This window comes from Oryctolagus cuniculus, chromosome 4, assembly GCF_051225735.1.
Source record: "Oryctolagus cuniculus isolate XC-2025 breed Fujian yellow rabbit chromosome 4, ASM5122573v1, whole genome shotgun sequence".
NCBI lineage: Eukaryota > Metazoa > Chordata > Mammalia > Lagomorpha > Leporidae > Oryctolagus > Oryctolagus cuniculus.
Genome location: NC_142870.1, coordinates 76,578,083 through 76,600,539, shown reverse-complemented (window position 1 = coordinate 76,600,539; position 22,457 = coordinate 76,578,083). Strand labels below are relative to the sequence as shown.

Below are 22,457 nucleotides of genomic sequence, written 5' to 3'. Positions count from 1 at the left end.
CCCATATTGGAGTGCCTGGTTCAACCCCAGCCACTTTGCTTCAGATCCGAATTCCTACTAACATGCACCTTAGGAGGCAGATGATGGTTCTGGGCTCCTAGATTTGGCTTGACTCTTGCTGTTGTGATCATTTGAGGAGTAAACCAGCAAATTGAAGATATCTCTCTTTCATGGGCCGGCACCGCGGCTCACTTGGCTAATCCTCTGCCTGCAACGCCGGCATCCCATATGGGTGCCGGATTCTGTACCGGTTGTTCCTCTTCCAGTCTAGCTCTCTGCTGTGGCCAGAGAAGGCAGTGGAGGATGGCCTAAGTGCTTGGGCCCTGCACCCGCATGGGAGACCAGGAGAAAGCACCTGGCTCCTGGCTTCGGATCAGCACAGTGCGTGGCTGTAGCAGCCATTTGGGGGGTGAACCAATGGAAGGAAGACCTTTCTCTCTCTCTCTCTCTCACTGTCTAATTCTGCCTGTCACACACACAAAAAAGATATCTCTCTCTCTTCTCTGTCTTTTGCTGTGTGTGTGTGTGTTCCTGTCTCCCTCTTTCCCTGTCCCTCTGCCTTTAAAATAAAAGGGAAAATTTAAGAATTTTAAAAGACTCAGTCAAAACATTAGGAAATAAGAATGTTTTAGAAAAGAAATTCCTGAATCCACATTAATATTTTCCAGTTAAATTAAAGATGAAAAGGTTTTCACTTAACTTACTTTATATGTGTAGCTCTTTTCTTTTGATTTGAAATCTTGGCTCCCAGTGACATGAACATAGTTACTTATTTGCTTTATCCTAATAGATACATACGCCTATATGTATGTATGCATGGGTACCTCTATATACAGAACAGGAAAAACATCCACATAATGTGATCTATGACTTCTTTATCAATATTTTTGTCCTTCAGATACTTAATTGTAACTTGAAATAATTCTTTTGGGGTGGGCACTTGGTGCAGTAGTTAAGATGCTGCTTGGATGGATCCAGCATTGTGGCGGAGCAGGTAAAGTCACTGCCTGTGTTGCCAGCATCTCATGGTCACTGGTTCGAGTCTGGGCTGCTCCACTTCCAGTCCAGCTCCCTGCTAATGTGACTGGGAAAGCAGCAGAGGATAGCTCAAGTGCTTGGGCCCCTGCACCCATGTTAGAGACCCAGAAGAATCTTCTGGCTCTTGGCTTTGGACCAGTTCAGCTCCAACCAGCCATTGTGGCCATTTTGGGAGAGAACCAACAGATGGAAGATCTCGATCTCTCTCTCTGTCTCTCTCTCTAACTCTACCTTTCAAATAAATAAATAATTTTTAAAAAATGATACTGCTTGGGATATCTACATCCCCTGTCAGAGTCCCTGGGTTCAAGTCTTGGCTTCCCATCCAGATTCCAGTTAACATACACCCTGGGAGACATGAGGTGTTGGCTCAAGTGCTTGTATAGCTGCCATGCATGTGGGAGACCCAGAATGAGTTCAGGCTCCTGACAGGTTCCAGGCCCTGGCTGTTGCAAGCATTTAAGAAGTGAAGCAACAGACAGAAGAGCAAACACTCTCTCTCTGCCTCCTGCCTTTAAAATAAGTAACATTTTAAAATCTGTTAAAATTATTTTCTTTTTTTTTTTAATTTTTTGACAGGCAGAGTAGACAGTGAGAGAGAGAGATACAGAGAGAAAGGTCTTCCTTTTGCCGTTGGTTCACCCTCCAGTGGCCGCCGTGGCTGGCGCGCTGCGACCGGCGCACCACGCTGATCCGATGGCAGGAGCCAGGTGCTTCTCCTGGTCTCCCATGGGGTGCAGGGCCCAAGGACTTGGGCCATCCTCCACTGCACTCCCTGGCCACAGCAGAGAGCTGGCCTGGAAGAGGGGCAACCGGGACAGAATCCAGCGCCCCGACCGGGACTAGAACCCGGTGTGCCCGCACCGCAAGGCGGAGGATTAGCCTAGAGAGCTGTGGCACCGGCCAAAATTATTTTCTGACATAAAATTTATTTAATTTTTAGGGGTTGATTTTCTTTTTGATTTAATTTTGTCTAAGTTTTGTAAAGTAGTGTTTTGGGTTGAATCAAAACTATAAACATTGGGCAGTCTATTTTGTCTGCCTGTCCCTTTCCTCTTGTTATGTTACTTCCCTATTCTTCCATATACTTTTTAAAAGTAAGCCAATGACCTATATGTATCCTGTGCACTTTTTCCAAAAAATGTACCATATTATATACATGTTTTGCATCTTGCTTTTTTTGAGAGTTTTTTTTTTAAAGTGTATATTTGAGAGACAGAGCTCCAATCATCTGGTTCACTCTCCAAATGCTCACAATGGCCAGGACTAAGTTGAACCAAAGCCTGGAACTAGGATCTCAATCCAGATATCTCACATGAGTGACAAGAACCCGATTACTTGCCAATATTGCTTACATCCCAGGATCTGCATTAGCAGGAAGCTAGAGTCACAGCTGGAACTGGTGTCAAATCCAGATACGCTAATATAGGATATAAGCATCCCTACTTGCATCTCAACTTTGGGCCAAATGTTCACCCCAGCATCTTGCTTTTGTTGTTGTTAACAACTTATGCTGGAAAATCATAGCTGTGTATAGCTATTTCCTTGTAATTTTAATTTTTAAAAATGATTTATTTATTTGAAAGTCAAAATTACAGAGAGAGAGGGAAACAGAGAGAGAGGTCTTCCATCCGCTGGTTCACTCCCCCAAATGGCTGCAGTGACCGGAGCTAAGCCAGTTCAAATCCAGGTGCCGGGAGTTTCTCTCATGTCTCCCATGTGGGTACAGGGACCCAAAGACTTATGCCACCTTCCACTGCTTTCCCAGGCACATTAGCATGGAGCTGGATAGGAAGTGGAGCAGCTGGGATATGGATTGCTGACATAGCAGGCAGCAGCTTTACCCGTTATGCCACAGTGCCAGTCCCTCCTTGTCCTTTTTTTTTTTTTTTTGAGTTAAGATATTCCTCACTCTTTTTGAATCACATGTTATTTATTTAAAATAAACACTAAAGGGGCTAGCGCTATGTCATAATGGGTAAAACCGCCACCTGTAGTGCCGTAATACTATATGGGCTCCAGTTCGAGTCCTGGTGGCTCCACTTCCAATTTTGCTCTCTGCTATGGCCTGGGAAAGCAGTAGAAGATGGCCCAAGTCCTTGGGTCCCTGCACCCACATGGGAGACCTGGAAGAAGCCCCTGGCTCCTGGCTCCAAATTGGCCTAGCTCCAGCCATTGCAACCATTTGGGGAGTGAACCAGCAGATGGAAGCCTTCTCTCTCTCTCTCTCTGTCTCTCTCTCTAACTCTGCCTTTCAGATAAATAAATAATTCTTAAAAAAATAAACAGTAGAGTGATTTTTCTTGGAGGGGACACTGTGGGTAATTGGGAGTGGGTAATCTGGAAGGAGTATGCTAATGTATTAATGATTAATTTTGAATGCTTGTTATTCTCATTTTCTGAGTTTTAAGAACAGCTACAAATTTAAATACAATCTAAAGCACAACGGCATGCCAAGACAACAAATTCAGGAATCACTGAAACGTGAAAATCAAATGGGATTAGATCAGAGAGGGGACTTTCAAGTGAGGGTGCTCATGGAAAGGTTCTGTGGAAGGTGAAGCTGAGCCTAAGCAGTCTAGGTACTCTGTGAAGGATACCAGAAATGTGAGAACTGCTGTAGAAAAGGCCTCCCCAAAGTTAGTTTGCTTAGCTGACAATTGTCAGTGGACTTTGAGTAGATTACTCTTTTATCATCAATGCTGATAGCATCAATGCCAATTCCCTTTGCTAATGAAAGAAAGATTGTTGTGGAAAGCTGTAATAACTTTTTCTATAGAATCACTGTTTGACATTTTAGGTTTATGAGGACAAATCGGACAACCTCTGTTAAAATGACTCCACACCTCTTGATCTTCCCACATGCTCTTTCCCTGAGCAGCCTTTCCTTCATTGTCCTCAATACCTTTTAACATGTCATTGCATTCATTTATGTGTTGTCTCCACTGATTATTGTTTGTCTCCCCCAACGGAATACAAATTCTTTTAAAGTTAGAGATCTTTCTTTTCTTTATTTTTTAAAAAATATTGTATTTATTTGTTTGAGAAGAATAGTTACAGACAGTGAGATGGCGAGACTGAGAGAGAAGTCTTTCAACCGCAGGTCCACTCCCCAAATGGCTGCATCAGCTGGAGCTGGGCCAATCTGAAGCCAGGAGTCAGGAGCTTCTTCCAGGTCTCCCACACAGGTGCAGAGGCCCAAGCAGTTGGGCCACCTTCCACTGCTTTCCTAGGCCATAAGCAGAGAGCTGGATGGGAAGTGGAGCAGCCAGGACAGGAACCAGCACCCATATGGGATGCTGGCATCACAGGCAGAGGCTTAGTCTACTAGGCCACAGTCCGGGATCTTTAATTTCTTAACCAGTGTATTCAGTGACTACAACAGAGCCTGTCACATTGTTGCTACTCAGAATTATTTTTGATAAGTGAATGAATACCAGCAGCAACAGAGTTTTGGGAAAAAAGGGAATGTGTAATTACACAGAAATATATTAATGTATAAAAATTCTTCCCTTACACATTCATCACATCAGTTACTAGCCCTGAAACTCCATCATCATTCAGCTTTGTTGCTGGTAATTCAGGATCCAACTCAAGGAGAACACGACCCCAGGCAATTGTGTTTAAAAAATGAAAGGCTATGTGATATGGGTGAAATGAGAATTCATTGTGTTATTTTACCAATAAGTACATGCTTATGAGCATAGCTTTTAAAAATAACAAAAGCGATTTTTTTACACTTGCTCACATTTATCTTTTATATAACTCTGAATTCCTTTGAATAGATCCATATTTGCAACTAGTACCATTTTACTTCTATTTTAAGAATTACCTCTAACATGTCTTATAGTGCAAGTCTCTAAGATATTTTTCTCTGAAAATATATTTGACCTTCATTTCAGAAAGATATTTTCAGTGGGTATTATATTCCGAGTTGTCATTTTTGGGGGGTATCACTCTAAAGATAATCATTCCATTCTCTCTGGCTTGCATAATTTCTTGTTGTAACTACTTCTTTTTTAAAATCTTTATTAGTAGTATTAGTATTATTACTTATTTATTTGAAAGTCAGAGTTACAGAGAGAGAGAGAGAGAGAGAGAGAGAGATCGATCTTGCATCTGCTGGTTCACTCCCCAAATGTCTGAAACAGCTGGGGCTGGGCCAGGCCAAAACCAAGAGCCAGGAGCTTCTTCCAGATCCCCCACATAGGTGCAGGGGCCCAAGCACTTGGGCCATCTTCTGCTGCTTTTCCCAGGCCATTAGCAGGGAGCCAGATTGGAAGTGGGTGGAGCAACGGGGAAGCCAACTGGCACTCCTATGGGATGCCGATGTCACAGGCAACAGATTCAGCTGCATAGACCACAACACCAGCTCTTATTCTAAATATTTCTATTATTCCTCTGTATGTAATCTGGTTTCTCCAAAAATTTCACCTTTATCACCAGTTTTCAGCAATTACAGTTTGTGTTTGTGTATGTGTGTTTTCTGTATGTAGTTAGTTGAGGCTGAATCTATGGTTTTAGCCTTTATATCAGACATGAAAATGTTTGGTTATTAGTTCTTTCAAGTATTTTTTTCCTACTCCAAATGCCTCCATTTTCGCCAAAGCTCCAATTACATGTATGGTAGACCACTGCTGTTGTTCTGTGCATCACTGAGGTTATGTTCGTTTTTATTGATTATTTTTTCCTCTGTTGTTTTTTTGGATAAGTTCTATTGATGTGCCTTTAAGTTAACCAATATTGGGGCTGGCAGTGTGGTATCGTGGGTAAAGCCATTGCCTACATTGCCAGCATCCCATATGGGCGCTGGCTCTAGTCCTGGCTGCTCCACTTTCTTTTTTTTAATGTTTATTTAATAAATATGAATTTCCAAAGTACAGCTTTTGGATTACAGTCGATTTCCCCCCCATAATTTCCCTCCCACTCACACCCCTCCCATCTCCTGCTCCGTCTCCCATTCCATTCACATCAAGATTCATTTTCAATTATCTTTCTATACAGAAATTCAATTTAGTATATATTAAGTAAAGATTTCAACAGTTTGCACCCACACAGAAACACACAGTGTAAAATAATGTTTGAGTACTAGTTATAGCATTAATTCACATTGGACAACACATTAAGGACAGAAATCCTACATGGGGAGTAAGTGCACAATGAATCCTGTTGTTGACTTAACAAATTGACACTCTTGTTTATGGCATCAGTAATCACCTGAGGCTCTAGTCATGAGTTGCCAAGGCTATGTAAGCCTTTTGAGTTTCTCGACTTCGATCTTATTCAGACAAGGTCATAGTCAAAGTGGAAATTCTCTCCTCCCTTCAGAGAAAGGTACCTCCTTCTTTGATGGCCCATTCTTTGACTAGTATCTCACTCGAAGATATCTTTCATTTAGTGGTGTGTGGTTTTTTTTTTTTTTTTTTTTTTTTTTTTTTGCCAGAGTGTCTTGGCTTTCCATGCCTAAAATACTCTCATGGAAACAGTGACTTGATCAGCCCTTGACCTGACTGTTGATTTACAATTTAATACTTTATCCCTTTTAGTATTTTTTTCATTCTAGTTAATACTATTGGTTGAACTCTGTGATTAACACACAATTATTCTTAGGTGTTTAAATTTCACTGAAAAGTGATCCCTGTTAAATATAAGAGTGGGAATAAGAGAGGGAGGAGATGTACAATTTGGGACATGCTCAATCAGACTTACCCCAAATGGTGGAGTTAGAAATGTGCCAGGGCATTCCAATACAATCCCATCAAGATTGCATGTACCAATGCTATCTCACTAGTCCAAGTGATCAATTTCAGCTCACAATTATCACACTGATAGGCCTAAGAGTCAAAGGGATCACACAAACAAGATTAGTGTCTGCTAATACTAACTGATAGAATAAAAAAGGGAGAGAATGATCCAACATGGGAAGCAGGATACACAGCAGACTCATAGAATGGCAGATGTCCTAAACAGCACTCTGGACTCAGAATCAGCCCTTAAGGCATTCAGATCTGGCTGAAGAGCCCATGAGAGTATTTCAGGCATGGAAAGCCAAGACACTCTGGAAAAAAAAAAAAAAACCTAAATGAAAGATCTCTGCGAGTGAGATCCCAGTAGAAAGAACCGGCCATCAAAGAAGGAGGTACCTTTCTCTGAAGGAAGCAGAGAACTTCCACTTTGACTATGACCCTGTCGGAATAAGATCGAAGTCGGCGAACTCAAAAGGCTTCCATAGCCTTGGAAACTCATGACTAGAGCCTAGGGAGATTACTAACGCCATAAACAAGAGTGTCAAATTGTTAAGACAACAACAGGAGTCACTGTGTACTTACTCTTATGTGGGATCTCTGTCCTTAATGTGTTGTCCAATGTGAATTAATGCTGTAACTAGTACTCAAACAGTATTTTACACATTATGTTCTGTGTGGGTACAAACTGATGAAATCTTTACTTAATATATACTAAACTGATCTTCTGTATATAAAGACAATTGAAAATGAATCTTGATGTGAATGGAATGGGAGAGGGAGCAGAAGATGGGAGGGGTGCGAGTAGGAGGGAAGTTGTGTGGGGGGGGAGCCATTGTAATCCATAAACTGTACTTTGGAAATTTATATTTACTAAATAAAAGTTTTAAAAAAGTTATACTAACATAAAAATAAAATAAAATAAAATACTCTCATGGGCTCTTCAGCCAGATCTGAATGCCTTAAGTGCTGATTCTGGGTCCAGAGTGCTGTTTAGGACATCTTCCATTCTATGAGTCTGTTCTGTATTCCACTTCCCATGTTGGATCGTTCTCTCCTTTTTAACTCTATCAGTTAATATTAGCAGACATTAGTCTTGTGTATGTGATCCCTTTGACTCTTACTCCTATCATTATGATCAATTGTGAACTGAAATTGATCACTTGGACTAGTGAGTTGGCATTGGTACATGCAACCTTGATGGGATTGAATTGGAATCCCCTGGCACGTTTCTAACTCTACCGTTTGGGGCCAGTCCGATTGAGCATGTCCCAAATTGTACATCTCCTCCCTTATTCCTACTCTTATATTTAACAGGGATCACTTTTCAGTGAAATTTAAACACCTAAGAATAATTGTGTGTTAATCACAGAGTTCAACCAATAGTATTGTTGCCTCTTCACTTTCCTGACTGTTTCTTTTGAAGTACAGAAACTTCTCAATTTGATGCAATCCCAATAGTTAATTTTGGCTTTGACTCCCTGTGCTTCTGGGGTATTTTCCAAGAAGTCTTTGCCAGTACCTATACCTTGCAGAGTTTCTCCAATGCTCTCTAATAATTTGATGGTGTCGGGTCATAGATTTAAGTCTTTAATCCATGTTGAGTGAATTTTTGTGTAAGGTGAAAGGTAGGGGTCTTGCTTCATGGTTCTGTACGTGGAAATCCAATTTTCCCAGCACCATTTATTGAATAGACTGTCCTTACTCCAGGAATTGGTTTTGGATCCTTGATCAAATATAAGTTGGCTGTAGATGTTTGGATTGATTTCTGGTGTTTCTATTCTGTTCCATTGATCTATCCATCTGTTTCTGTGCCAGTACCATGCTCTTTTGATTACAACTGCCCTGTAGTATGTCTTGAAATCTGGTATTGTGATGCCTCTGGCTTTGTTTTTGTTGTACAAGATTACTTTAGCTATTTGAGGTCTCCTGTTCCTTCATATGAATTTCAGCATCATTTTTTCCAGGTCTGAGAAGAATGTCTTCGGTATTTTGATTGGCATTGCATTGAATCTGTAAATTGCTTTTGGGAGAATGGACATTTTGATGATATTGATTCTTCCAATCCATGAGCCTGGAAGATTTTTCCATTTTTTCATATCCTTTTCTATTTCTTTCTTTAAGGTTTTGTAATTCTCATCATAGAGATCCTTAATGTCCTTGGTTAAGTTTATGCCAAGGTATTTGTTTTTGTGGCTATTGTGAATGGGATTGATCTTAGAAGTTCTTTCTCAGCTGTGGTGTTGCCTGTGTATACAAAGGCTGTTGATTTAGGTGTATTGATTTTATATCCTGCTACTTTGCCAAACTCTTCTATGAATTCCCATATCATGTGCAATAGTTTGACTTCTTCCTTCCCAATTTGTATCCCTTTAATTTCTTTTTCTTGCCTAATGGCTCTGGCTAAAACTTCCAGAACTGTATTGAATAGCAGTGGTGAGAGTGGGCATCCCTCTCTCGTACCAGATCTCAGTGGAAATGTTTCCAACTTTTCCCCATTCAATAGGATGCTGGCCATGCGTTTTTCATAAATTGCTTTGATTGTCTTGAGGAATGTTCCTTCTATACCCAATTTGCTTAGAGTTTTCATCATGAAAGGGTGTTGTATTTTATTGAATGCTCTCTCTGCATCTATTGAGATAATCATGTGGTTTTTCTTCTGCACTTTGTTAATGTGGTGTATCACATTGATTGATTTGTGAACATTGAACCATCCCTGCATACCAGGGATAAATCCCACTTGGTCTGGGTGGATGATCTTTCTGATGTGTTGTTGCATTCTATTGGCCAGAATTTTATTCAGGATTTTTGCATCTATGTTCATAAGGGATATTGGTCTGTAATTTTCTTTCAATGCTGCATCTTTTTCAGGCTTAGGGATTAAGGTGATGCTGGCTTCATAGAAAGAATTTGGGAAAATTCCTTCTTTTTCGATTGTTCTGAATAGTTTGAGAAGATTTGGGGTTAAATGTCTGGTAGAGTTCAGCAGTGAATCCATCTGGTCCTGGGCTTTGCTTTGTTGAGAGGGCCTTTATTACTGTTTCAATTTCTGTCTCAGCTATGGGTCTTTTTAGGTTTTCTGTGTCTTCATGGTTCAATTTAGGTAGGTTGCATGTGTCCAGGAATCTATCCATTTCTAATAGATTTCCCTGTTTGCTGGCATACAACTCTTTGTAGTAATTTCTGTTGATTCTTTTTATTTCTGTGGTTTCTGTTGTTATATTTCCTTTTTCATCTCTGATTTTATTGATTTGGGTCTTTTCTTTCTTTCTTTCTTTCTTTTTTTTTTTTTTTTTTTGACAGGCAGAGGGGACAGTGAGAGAGAGAGACAGAGAGAAAGGTCTTCCTTTTTCCGTTGGTTCACCCCCCAGTGGCCACTGTGACCAGCACGCTGTGGCCAGCACACCACGCTGATCTGAAGCCAGGAGCCAGGTGCTTCTCCTGGTCTCTCATGCAGGTGCAGGGCCCAAGGACTTGGGCCATCCTCCACTGCACTCCAGGGCCACAGCAGAGAGCTGGACTGGAAGAGGGGCAACTGGGACAGAATCCGGCACCCCGACCGGGACTAGAACCCAGGATACTGGCGCTGCAGGCGGAGGATTAGCCTATTGAGCCATGGCGCCGGCCTTCTCTTCTTTTTTAGTTAGTTGGGCCAATGGTGTGTCAACTTTGTTTATTTTTTCAAAAAACCAGCTCTTCATTTGGCTGATCTTTTGTAATTTTTTTTGATTCAATCCTGTTGATTTCTTCTCTGAGTTTGTTTCTCTTCTCCTACTAGTTTTGGGTCTGGTCTGCTGCAGTTTTCTAGATCCTTGAGATGCATTGAAAGCTCATTTACTTGGTGCCTTTCCAATTTCTTGATGTAGGCACCTATTGATATAAACTTTCTTCTTAACACTGCTTTTGCTGTATCCAATAAGTTTTGATATGTTGTGTTGTTATCCTCATTTACTTCCAGAAAGTTTTTGATTTCTCTTTTGATTTCTTCTATGACCCAGTGTTCATTCAGGAGCATGTTGTTCAGTCTCCATGTGTTTGCATATGCTCTAGGGATTTCTGAGCTGATAATTTCCACCTTCATTCCACTGTGGTCTGAGAAGCTGCATGGTATGATTCTAATTCTTTTGAATTTGCAGAGACTTGCTTTATTGCCTAGTATGTGGTCAATCCTAGAATAGGTTCCATGCACTGCTGAGAAGAATGTAAATTCCTTAAATGTAGGATTGAAAGTTCTGTAGATATCTGTTAAATCCATTTGTGCTTTAGTGTCGATTAAATTTGCTGTCTCCAAGTTGATCTTCTGTCCGGTTGATCTGTCTGAGTGGAGTATTGAAGTCCCCTATTACTATTGTATTGGAATCTAATTCTCCCTTTAAGTCCCTTAGGAAATCTTTTAAATAAACCGGTGCCCTGTAATTAGGTGCATATACATTTATAATAGTTACATCTTCCTGTTGAATTGAACCGTTAATCATTATATAGTGCCCCTCTTTGTCTCTCTTAACAGTTTTTGTGTTAAAGTTTATTTTGTCTGATATTAATATGGCTATGCCAGCTCTTTCTTGGTTTCTTTTGGCATGGAATATCTTTTTCCAACCTTTCACTTGCAGTCTGCATGCATCTTTGTCAGAAAGCTGTGTTTTTTGTAAGCAGCAAATAGATGGGTTTTGTTCCTTAATCCATTCAGCCAGTCTGTGCCTTTTAACTGGAGAGTTGAGGCCATTAACGTTGAATGTGACTATTGATAAGTAGTGACTTTGCCCTGCTTTTTTCCCAAAGATATTTCTAATATATGCTTTGAACTTCCTATGACCTTTTACTGGGAGGTTTTCTTCCTTTACCTTCTTTCATATTGATGGCCATGTTTCTGTGTTTCTGTATGTAATACATCTTTAAGCCTCTTTTGCAGGACTGGATGAGTTTTGACAAATTCAATTTCTGCTTGCTATGAAAAGTCTTTATTTCACCTTCATTCACAAATGAGAGCTTTGCAGGATATAATGTTCTGGGCTGGCAGTTTTTCTCTCTTAGTACCTGGGCAATATCTCGCCATTCCCTCCTAGCCTATAAGGGTTCTGATGAGAAGTCAGCTGAGTCTAATTGGAGATCCTCTGAGAGTAATCTGACATTTATCTCTTGCACATTTTAGGATCTTTTCTTTATGTTTCACTGTGGTGAATTTAATTACAACGTGTCGTGGTGAGGATCTCTTTTGGTCATGTTTATTAGGGGTTCTATGAGCTTCCTGTACTTGGAAGTCTCTGTCCTTCTCCAAACCTGGGAAGTTTTCTGCTAGTATCTCACTAAAAAGACCTTCTAATCCTTTCTCTATCTCAACTATCTCTGTATCTCTCTATCTCTATCTCAGGAACTCCTAGAACTTGAATGTTGGTTTTTTTAATAGTATCCTGTAGATTCCCAACAATATTTTTTAGATTTCTAATTTCTTCTTCTTTTCTTTGGTTTGACTGTATACTTTCCTGTGCTCTGTTTCTAAGTCCGATATTCTCTCTTCTGTTTCACTGACTCTGTTTTTAAGGCTCTCAAATGCGTTTGTCATTTGTTCTGTTGAATTCTTCATTTCATTATGATTTCTCTTCACTATCACAATTTCATGTTCTGCTAGTTTCTTCATTTCATTTTGATTCCTCCTTAAGATTTCATTTTCATGAGAGATTTTCTACCCTGTCCAGTAATGATTTCTGTAGTACAAGAATTTGTTTTTGAGAACTTCTAGATATTCTTATCATAAATTTTTTGAAATCCATATCTTGTATTTCTTCTATCTCATCATCTTCATAATCTTGAGTTGGAGTGTCTTTTCATTTGGGGGCATCATAATGTCTTCCTTATTCTTATTTCCTTGGTTTCTGTGTTTGTTGCTTGGCATTGTGGAGATATTATTTGGTTTCTTCCTCTTTTTTTTTTTCCTTGTTGTGGTGGCTTTTCTCGTTATACTGTGACTCTAGATTAAGTGGACTGTCTACTTTTGGTGGATCATCAGAGGCTTGTGATGGGTGTGGCCAGAGAGCTCTGTTCAGTTCTTCCGGGTTAAAGGTGTACCAAAAGTGACATATCAAGGTTAGGTGTGGTAAATCTCTCTCTTTCTCTTTCCTTAATTCAGAAGGGAAGTAATTCTGCACAGCTGAGTGGAATTGAAGGCAGTCAGTGTCTGAGCTCTGGTCCCTGTGGATATAATATTCGTCTGCTCTGTCCCAAGGACCACACAAAAGATCTGTGCAGTGCTCAGTGTAAGCTCTGATTCCCCTGCAATTTCCCACCGGGTTGCCAAGGTTACCGAGTTTGTGGCTTCTCCCATCTAGTACTCACGTCTCAGGGACTCCATGAGTTCTCTCACACACCCTCAGTTGTTGTTTTTTTTTTTCACAGTCTCAGTTACTAACCTCCACACCTGTTATTTCTCCCCACCAGAGTCAGGTTTTTCTGCTTGGCTGAGGGCGGGCACAGCCCTGAGGTGGCACGGCTTTTACGTATGTCCAAAATGGTACCTGTTCTTTGTCTTGCTCACCTTTGTAAGGTGAGTGGAGAGAGAGAGAGATTCGTGTCCGTACCGGTCCCTTTTATTATTTATTTATTTTTTCTGTCCTCCAGTTAGCCTGGTGACCTTTCCCCCATGGGGCTTCAGGCCTCGTTGCCTCTAGGCTCTTCCTGCCACTTTCCTGCCAGTTTGTCTGGCTGAGGTTTCACCTTACCTCCCTTTCGAGCGCTGGTGCATAGACTCAGCAGCTGGAGTCCCAAGCTGTGGGCACCCATGCCCTCCACGTAGGTCCACTGTGTCCCATTAGTTCCAGAAGAGTTTCCTCTGCAATTTTTTTCCCTAACTCTTCCCTGAAACTACAGTATCTCCACTTTTATTTATTTTTTTATTTAGTAAATATAAATTTCCAAAGTACAGCTTTTGGATAACAATGGCTTCCCCCCATAATTTCCCTCCCACTCACACCCCTCCCATCTCCTGCTCCCTCTCCCATTCCATTCACATCAAGATTCATTTTCAATTATCTTTCTATACAGAAATTCAATTTAGTATATATTAAGTAAAGATTTCAAGAGTTTGCACCCACACAGAAACACAATGTGTAAAATACTGTTTCAGTACTATTTATAGCATTACTTCACATTGGACAACACACTAAGGACAGATCCCACATGAGAAGTAAGTACACAGTGATTCCTGTTGTTGACTTAACAATTTGACACTCTTGTTTATGGCATCAGAAATCTCCCTAGGCTCTAGTCATGAGTTGCCAAAGCTATGGAAGCCTTTTGAGTTTGCCGACTTCGATCTTATTCCGACAGGGTCATAGTCAAAGTGGAAGTTCTTTCCTCCCTTCAGAGAAAGGTACCTCCTTTGATGGCCCCATTCTTTCCACTGGGATCTCACTTGCAGAGATCTTCCATTTAGGTCTTCCTTTTTTTTTCCAGGGTGTCTTGGCTTTCCATGCCTAAAATACTCTCATGGGCTCTTCAGCCAGATCTGAATGCCTTAAGGGCTGATTCTGAGTCCAGAGTGCTGTTTAGGACATCTGCCATTCTATGAGTCTGCTGTGTATCCTGCTTCCCATGTTGGATCATTCTCTCCCTTTTTTATTCTATCAGTTAGTATTAGCAGACACTAATCTTGTTTGTGTGATCCCTTTGACTCTTAGGCCTATCAGTGTGATAATTGTGAGCTGAAATTGATCACTTGGACTAGTGAGATGGCATTGGTACATGCAATCTTGATGGGATTGTATTGGGATCCCCTGGCATGATTCTACTCCACCATTTGGGGTAAGTCCGATTGAGCATGTCCCAAATTGTACATCTCCTCCCTCTCTTATTCCCACTCTTATATTTAACAGGGATCATTTTTTCAGTTAAAATTTAAACACCTAAGAATAATTGTGTGTTAATCACAGAGTTCAACCAATAGTACTAGAACAAAACAAAGAGAAAATACTGAAATGGATAAATATTACATTGTACATCAACAGTCAGGACAAGAGCTGATCAAGTCACTGTTTCTCATAGTGTCCATTTCACTTCAACAGGTTGCCCCTTTGGTGCTCAGTTAGTTGTCACTGATCAGGGAGAACATATGATATTTGTCCCTTTGGGACTGGCTTAATTCACTCAGCATAATGTTTTCCAAATTCCTCCATCTTGTTGCAAATGACTGGATTTCATTGTTTTTGAATGCTGTATAGTATTCTATAGAGTACATATCCCATAATTTCTTTATCCAGTCTACTGTTGATGGGCATTTGGGTTGGTTCCAGGTCTTAGCTATTGTGAATTGAGCTGCAATAAACATTAATGTGCAGACAGCTTGTTTGTTTGCCAATTTCATTTCCTTTGGGTAAATTTCAAGGAGTGGGATGTCTGGGTTGAATGGTAGGGTTATATTCAGGTTTCTGAGGAATCTCCAGACTGACTTCCATAGTGGTTTAACCAGTTTGCAGTCCCACCAACAGTGGGTTAGTGTCCCTTTTTCCCCACATCCTCTCCAGCATCTATTGTTGGTAGATTTCTGAATGTGAGCCATTCTAACTGGGGTGAGATGAAACCTCATTGTGGTTTTGATTTGCATTTCCCTGATTGCTAGTGATCTTGAACATTTTTTTCATGTGTCTGTTGGCCCTTTGGATTTCCTCTTTTGAAAAATGTCTATTGAGGTCCTTGGCCCATCTCTTAAGTGGGTTGTTTGTTTTGATGTTGTGGAGTTTCTTAATTTCTTTGTAGATTCTGGTTATCAACCCTTTGTCTGTTGCATAGTTTGTGAATATTTTTTCCCATTCTGTCGGTTGCCTCTTCACTTTCCTGACTGTTTCTTTTGAAGTACAGAAACTTCTCAATTTGATGCAATCCCAATAGTTAATTTTGGCTTTGACTCCCTGTGCTTCTGGGGTATTTTCCAAGAAGTCTTTGCCAGTACCTATACCTTGCAGAGTTTCTCCAATGCTCTCTAATAATTTGATGGTGTCGGGTCATAGATTTAAGTCTTTAATCCATGTTGAGTGAATTTTTGTGTAAGGTGAAAGGTAGGGGTCTTGCTTCATGGTTCTGTACGTGGAAATCCAATTTTCCCAGCACCATTTATTGAATAGACTGTCCTTACTCCAGGAATTGGTTTTGGATCCTTGATCAAATATAAGTTGGCTGTAGATGTTTGGATTGATTTCTGGTGTTTCTATTCTGTTCCATTGATCTATCCATCTGTTTCTGTGCCAGTACCATGCTCTTTTGATTACAACTGCCCTGTAGTATGTCTTGAAATCTGGTATTGTGATGCCTCTGGCTTTGTTTTTGTTGTACAAGATTACTTTAGCTATTTGAGGTCTCCTGTTCCTTCATATGAATTTCAGCATCATTTTTTCCAGGTCTGAGAAGAATGTCTTCGGTATTTTGATTGGCATTGCATTGAATCTGTAAATTGCTTTTGGGAGAATGGACATTTTGATGATATTGATTCTTCCAATCCATGAGCCTGGAAGATTTTTCCATTTTTTCATATCCTTTTCTATTTCTTTCTTTAAGGTTTTGTAATTTTCATCATAGAGATCCTTAATGTCCTTGGTTAAGTTTATTCCAAGGTATTTGATTGTTTTTGTAGCTATTGTGAATGGGATTAGTATTTCCACTTTTATTAAACTATCTTTTCCCAGACTATCAGTATGCTCCCTCCCTATTCCGCCATCTTGGAGGACTCCTCCACTTTCAGTCAGCTCTCTGCTATGGCCTGGGAAAGTAGTGGAATATGGCCCATGTCCTTGGGCCCCTGCACCCACCTGGGAGACCTAGAAGAAGCTTCTGGCCCCTGGCTTTGGATTGGCTCCACTCTGGCCATTACAGTCATTTGGGGAGTGAACCAGCAGATGGAGGATATCTCTCTCTCTCTGCCTCTGCCTTTGCCTCTCTGTAACTCTGCCTTTCAAATAAATAAACACATCTTTAAAAAAAATTTATTTAAGTTAGCCAGTATTTGTTCTGATGTATAAGTGGTATTTTCAGATTATATTTTTATCTCTAAAAGTTCCATTTGGGTCTTCTTATTTTTCATTTCTCTCCTAATTCTGTTTGTGTTTTTGCTTTATATCCTAGAACACATTTATAGTAATTGTTTTAAAGTCTTTGTGTGCTAGTTATATCATTTTTATTATTTCTGGGTTTTTAAAACATATAGATCACTTTCTTGCCTCTGTGAATACATGCTAATTCTATATTGGATGTTGGACATTTGGATTTTATGTTGTTGAATTATAGATCTTGTTATATCCTTAAGAGTATTTTTGATTGTGTTCTAGAATGCTGTTGAGTTCTTTGTGGATGACTTTGATCCTTTTGAAACTTTCTTCTGAGCATTATTGGGAAAGCTCTAGAGTAGCTTCTGATTTAGGGTTTAGTTCTAATAATGAGACATGGCTTTTCTGAGGATTCTACCCAATGCCCTGTATATTATATGGTCTCTCTACTCTGGTTGATGGGAACATAGGTATTTCCAGCCCCACGTGAACTCTGGGAATTGCTCAGCTACTGCCTACCAGGAGCTATTTCTTCAACTTTGAGTAGGTTTTTCTTTCTAATGGTGTGATCAATACTCAGGAAAACACCATAGAAACTGCCTGCATATTCCCAAAGTACTTCCTCTCTCTTTCTCTCTCTCTCTCTCTCTCTTTCTCTCTCTTTCTCTCTCTCTCTCTCTTTCTCTCTCTCTCTCCCTCTCTTCCTCCCTCCCTCCCTCCCTCTCTAGCTCTTTGTTTTTCTTTCTCCCTCCCTGCTTCCATCCCTCCCTCCCTCCTGCCTTCCCTCTCTCTTCACCATTACTCACACAATTTCCACACACCTCAACTACTCCATGCTTCAATTTGTTCTTCAAACATCAGCAAGACTTCTAGATTTCTGTCACTTTTCCCACTATGTGCTGTGGTCCAGAAACTGCCTCTAGACAGGGTTTCTTAGGAACCGCATTCCTATAATATACATGATCCAATGCCTGCAAAGAGCTGTTTCATATGCTTTGTCTGGTTTTCAATCTCTTTGTGGACAGAAAGTATTTCCAATACCAGGCAGTTTTTCATGGGATGAAGTAGAAATCATACCCACTGCAAAAAAGCTGTTATAAGACAGTTGATGTATGACTAGTTTTTCAATGGCCATAAAAAAATGGAATATAAGAACAGGGAAGATTTTGTGGAAATTCAGGGGGCTGTTGAGAATTGTGAACCTGTGAAAGACCATCTTGCACTTGGGAACAGTGTACCCAATGCAGCATCGATTTTTATGATTCTAATCACTGGAAGGATTTTGTAATGTCTGTCAAGTAAATTTCAGTTACTACCATACATGGCCTTGGGTCTACTACTGTGTGCAACATAGATGGCTTATCCCTAGTGACTTTGTGTTGGGGACATGTCAGGAGGGTTGTTTTTGGAAGGGACTGGAAGACCTTTCTCTTTATGTATTAGATTCTGAATTTTTTTTTCCATTGAATACTGCAGATTAAATTCTAATTAAAGTAAAGTTACTCATTTGGAGTGACTATTGAAATATTTTCTTTTTTTAACTTTTATTTAATGAATTTAAATTTCCAAAGTACAGCTTATGGATTACAATGGCTTCCCCCCCCATAACTTCCCTCCCACCCGCAACCCTCCCCTTTCCCGCTCCCTCTCCCCTTCCATTCACATCAAGAATCATTTTCAATTCTCTTTATATACAGAAGATCAGTTTAGCATATATTAAGTAAAGATTTCAACAGTTTGCACCCACATAGAAACAGAAAGTGAACAGTACTGTTTAAGTACTAGTTATAGCATTAAATCACAATGTACAGCACATTAAGGACAGAGATCCCACATAAGAGTAAGCACACAGTGACTCCTGTTGTTGACTTAACAATTTGACACTCTTGTTTATGGCATCAGTAATCACCCTAGGTTCTAGTCATGAGTTTCCAAGGCTATGGAAGCCTTTTGAGTTCGCTGACTTCGATCTTGTTCAGACAAGGTCATAGTCAAAGTGGAAGTTCTCTCCTCCCTTCAGAGAAAGGTACCTCCTTCTTTGATGACCTGTTCTTTCCACTGGGATCTCACTTGCAGAGATCTTTCATTTAGTGTTTGGGTTTTTTTTTTTTTTTTTTGCCAGAGTGTCCTGGCTTTCCATGCCTGAAATACTCTCATGGGCTCTTCAGCCAGATCTGAATGCCTTAAGGGCTGATTCTGAGGCCAGAGTGCTGTTTAGGACATCTGCCATTCTATGAGTCTGCTGAGTATCCTGCTTCCCATGTTGGATCGTTCTCTCCTTTTTTTATTCTATCAATTAGTATTTGCAGACACTAGTCTTATTTATGTGATCCCTTTGGTTCTTAGTCCTATCACTATGATCAATTGTGGACAGAAATTGATCACTGGGACTAGTGAGATGGCATTGGTACATGCAATCTTGATGGGATTGAATTGGAATCCCCTGGTATGTTTCTAACTCTACTGTTTGGGGCAAGTCTAGATTCTGAATTTTATCTTGTAATCAGATGCTTCACCTTTATTCTCTAAGTGCCACCCACTTTCCCAGTTATGCAATATTTTGACACCATTCAACATTCAACTCTCTCTTCTCAATTACTGAGTCATTTTCTGTTTTACCAACTCCTCATGTGTAGGCCTCTGTGACAATATGTAGTTGGAGCTGAATGGCTACCCTGCATGGGAGCCCAATATCATGTTATATAAAGTTCCTACACAGGATATCCTTGGAGTGGAGGAGGGTCTAGCATTCAAACTTCCAAGCCAATAGATTAATTTTGTCAAAGGGGAGCTGTGGAATGTAGTCAGAAATGTATCCCAAGTCAGATTTGCATCCCACAGAACTTTATGGTCAGATAGACAATCTCATCTTGTTCATAGACTCTCAAAGATGATTTGGGCTTATTGTTGTCAGTCCTTCTGGGATCCATAAACTTTCTCAATCTTAGCATTGTTGACACCTGGTATGAGATAATTCTTTGTTGTTTCAAGCATACTGTGAATTGTAGGATGTGTACTCACATTCCTGGCTTCTGCCTACTGCATCTTGGCGGTACCAGCTTCCCATTTTGACAACCACAAATGTCTCCAACATTGCCAAGTGTCCCCTGGGATGTAAAATTGTCCCAGTTGAGAAGCACTGGTACTGATGCACTATGGTGTGCCATGCTCCAGGGGATTTACAGAAGTGCAGCTCTGGGAACAAAACCTGGAGAAACCCAACAAGCAATTGATACTAGGAAAGTCAGTCCAGAGTGTATGCCCCATGTAGAGTGTATACTGGGAAGACGTTGACCTTGGAATATAAATCCCTGGATTCAGGTTCTTCCTCTGCAGATTTGGAGCAAGTTTCTCCACTTCTCTGCTCTTCACATTTTCTTATTTGAAAATATGTTTATATCACACAACACTACAGAAGTAAAAACTAAAAAAAAATAAAGTGAAAGCTAAATTAGATTTTATATTTACACAACCATACATATATAGTCTCACTTCTCCAATACGATATAAGGATACATTAACATAGACTTCATAGTTCAAATACAAGTGTACTTACTCACCAGTATGACTAAAAAGGCCATGGTAGGAAAAAAATCGTCTTCCAGTCTCTCATGTGGAATAGTCCTCCCTGTGGTTTGTGATATTGCTTTATGCTAGAGGGCTCAACAGGAGATATCTAATTTTTAAGAAAAGGAAAAACAAAAAAAATGCTCTTTTGCCATGAGTTGAAATCTCACCTAAATTAGAATGCAGATAGTCAAGATTTTATATTTGCTTATTAATTTCACATTCAGTAATCTGACTCCACAAGAATTTAAATGTCTTGGTGGGAGATGGTGGCTTTTAATTCTTCTGGGATTTCATTGTAATAAACGTGGTAAATAATTCAGGAACATTTGAGAGGCCAATGAATGGGCAGCACCTGGTGCTGTATTGTTCATGCCCAAGCACACAGAATCCAAAGCTGGCATTCTATACCTGTCAGTATTGTTCTGGCTTAAAAGTAGGTCCTATGGTCAGTGCTTATTGGAATTATAGTAGTTGATATCTTTTTCCTTGTCCAAGTTTCCTCCACAATCAAAGAAAACTATGCAGTTTCAAGAACCTAAACTAGAAGTAGCATTCTTTTTAAAATTCCAATTAGTAAAATTTCAACTCTATTTTCTCTATTAAAGAATGGATTGCTTCAAAGAATTATGATTGTGTTTGCCCTTTCTGCTGGTGCTAATTTGAACTTTTACTTCTCTGCTTTTGTCCCCCAAGGTTGAACTTCTTTTTAGATCATAGTATTCATATTGCAAGCATCATCTGAGAAAAATAACCCCATCCTCTGGCCACAGACTCTAGGTATTCCTACTTCCCTCAGTTTCTCTCCCTGTTACCTGGATAACCTGTCTTACTTCTGTTAGTCTAACAGTTTGATAAAGGACTTGGGTACCCTTCTGTGACCCCAGCTGATGGGACATAGAATTTTCTTCCACTCACTGAGAGAATGGAGACAGCATGGGGCACTTGAGCCCAGTGCCACCCAGAAGCACAGCCTAAGCCATGAGCTGCACAGAGATCTTGGAATGGCAGGGAGTTTCCCAGTAGGACAAAAAGGACAGCGTGCCCAAGTCTAAACTAAAGTTCTTATGGTGCTGGGCCATAAGGGACTGAAGAGAAACTGCAGAGTCAAACCAAGAAATTGTTAAAGATGTTTTCCCTTTGTCTTTAAAATGCTGCTTAATGATTTTTGAATACATTTCAAACCTTTATGGTCTATATAAGTGTATACAAATCTATGATAATACTTCAAAAAGTTCAATGAAAATATGTTATAAGAATGCATGATTTTCAAAATATTTTGTACCAAAATAAACTCATCTTTTAATTCAACTTTTTGAAGTACTTCATATATAGTAAAAATATGGCTACATATAATTAAAATATGTGAAATGTTAGACCTTTGTGATAAATCATCTGTGTTACGTATGTGTTGTGTTGTGTGTGTGTGTGTGTGTGTGTGTAACAAATTTTATTGCTTTCCTTTCTTCAGGGCTCAGGGTGCGAGTACTTGGAGCAGTGACTGCCATCTGGTGGCAAGCCAGAATCGTCGCTTTGTGGAAGCAGATGGTTGCGAAGTGGTCCTCTCTGGACTCCCCGGCAGCAGGGGACCCGTTAGACAATGTCTGATGCTGGAGGGCATCTGATGAAGCAGCCTCATGAAATAACCCTTCGCTTCCACGTGAATGGGTGTTTCCTCCTGGATTCTGAGCCAGGAGCCAGCTCCAATATGGGGCCTCTGAAGAAAAGATTTGAGTTGCTCTTGTGTTTGCGTCAAAGAGCTGCATCCCTCCCGATGGGTAACCAAGACTGTGAGTAAGTGCACACCATAGCAGCGCATGGTGACATGGAGTCTGAAATAAACTGCTCTGACTTGTGTGACAGTGTTCCTGGCCAGGAGTTGGATAGGAGACCCCTGCACGATCTCTGCGGGACGACAATTGTGAGTGAGACCTGTTGTTGGTGTTGGTAGTGCTGTCGGTGGTGGCGGCCGTGGGGTGGGGGCAGAGGAACCAGTCATGCAGGACATACTGTTTCCCAGCTCTGGTGATGACGGGGTATTTATGTTTGGTCCACGCAAGATCCTTCCGTCCTAACCATTTTC

General features: G+C 40.3%; 1 protein-coding gene across 1 annotated transcript in view; it reads left to right on the top strand.

Moving 5' to 3' along the window:
* Positions 1 to 22,457, top strand: part of GPR156 (G protein-coupled receptor 156) — a 114,645-nt gene that overhangs the window by 26,856 nt on the left and 65,332 nt on the right. Inside the window, exon 2 of the mRNA XM_002716658.6 lies at positions 21,846 to 22,295. Within this exon, the coding sequence (XP_002716704.3) occupies positions 22,200 to 22,295 (96 nt within the window). The 5' untranslated portion in view covers positions 21,846 to 22,199. The remainder of the gene's footprint in view (positions 1 to 21,845; positions 22,296 to 22,457) is intronic.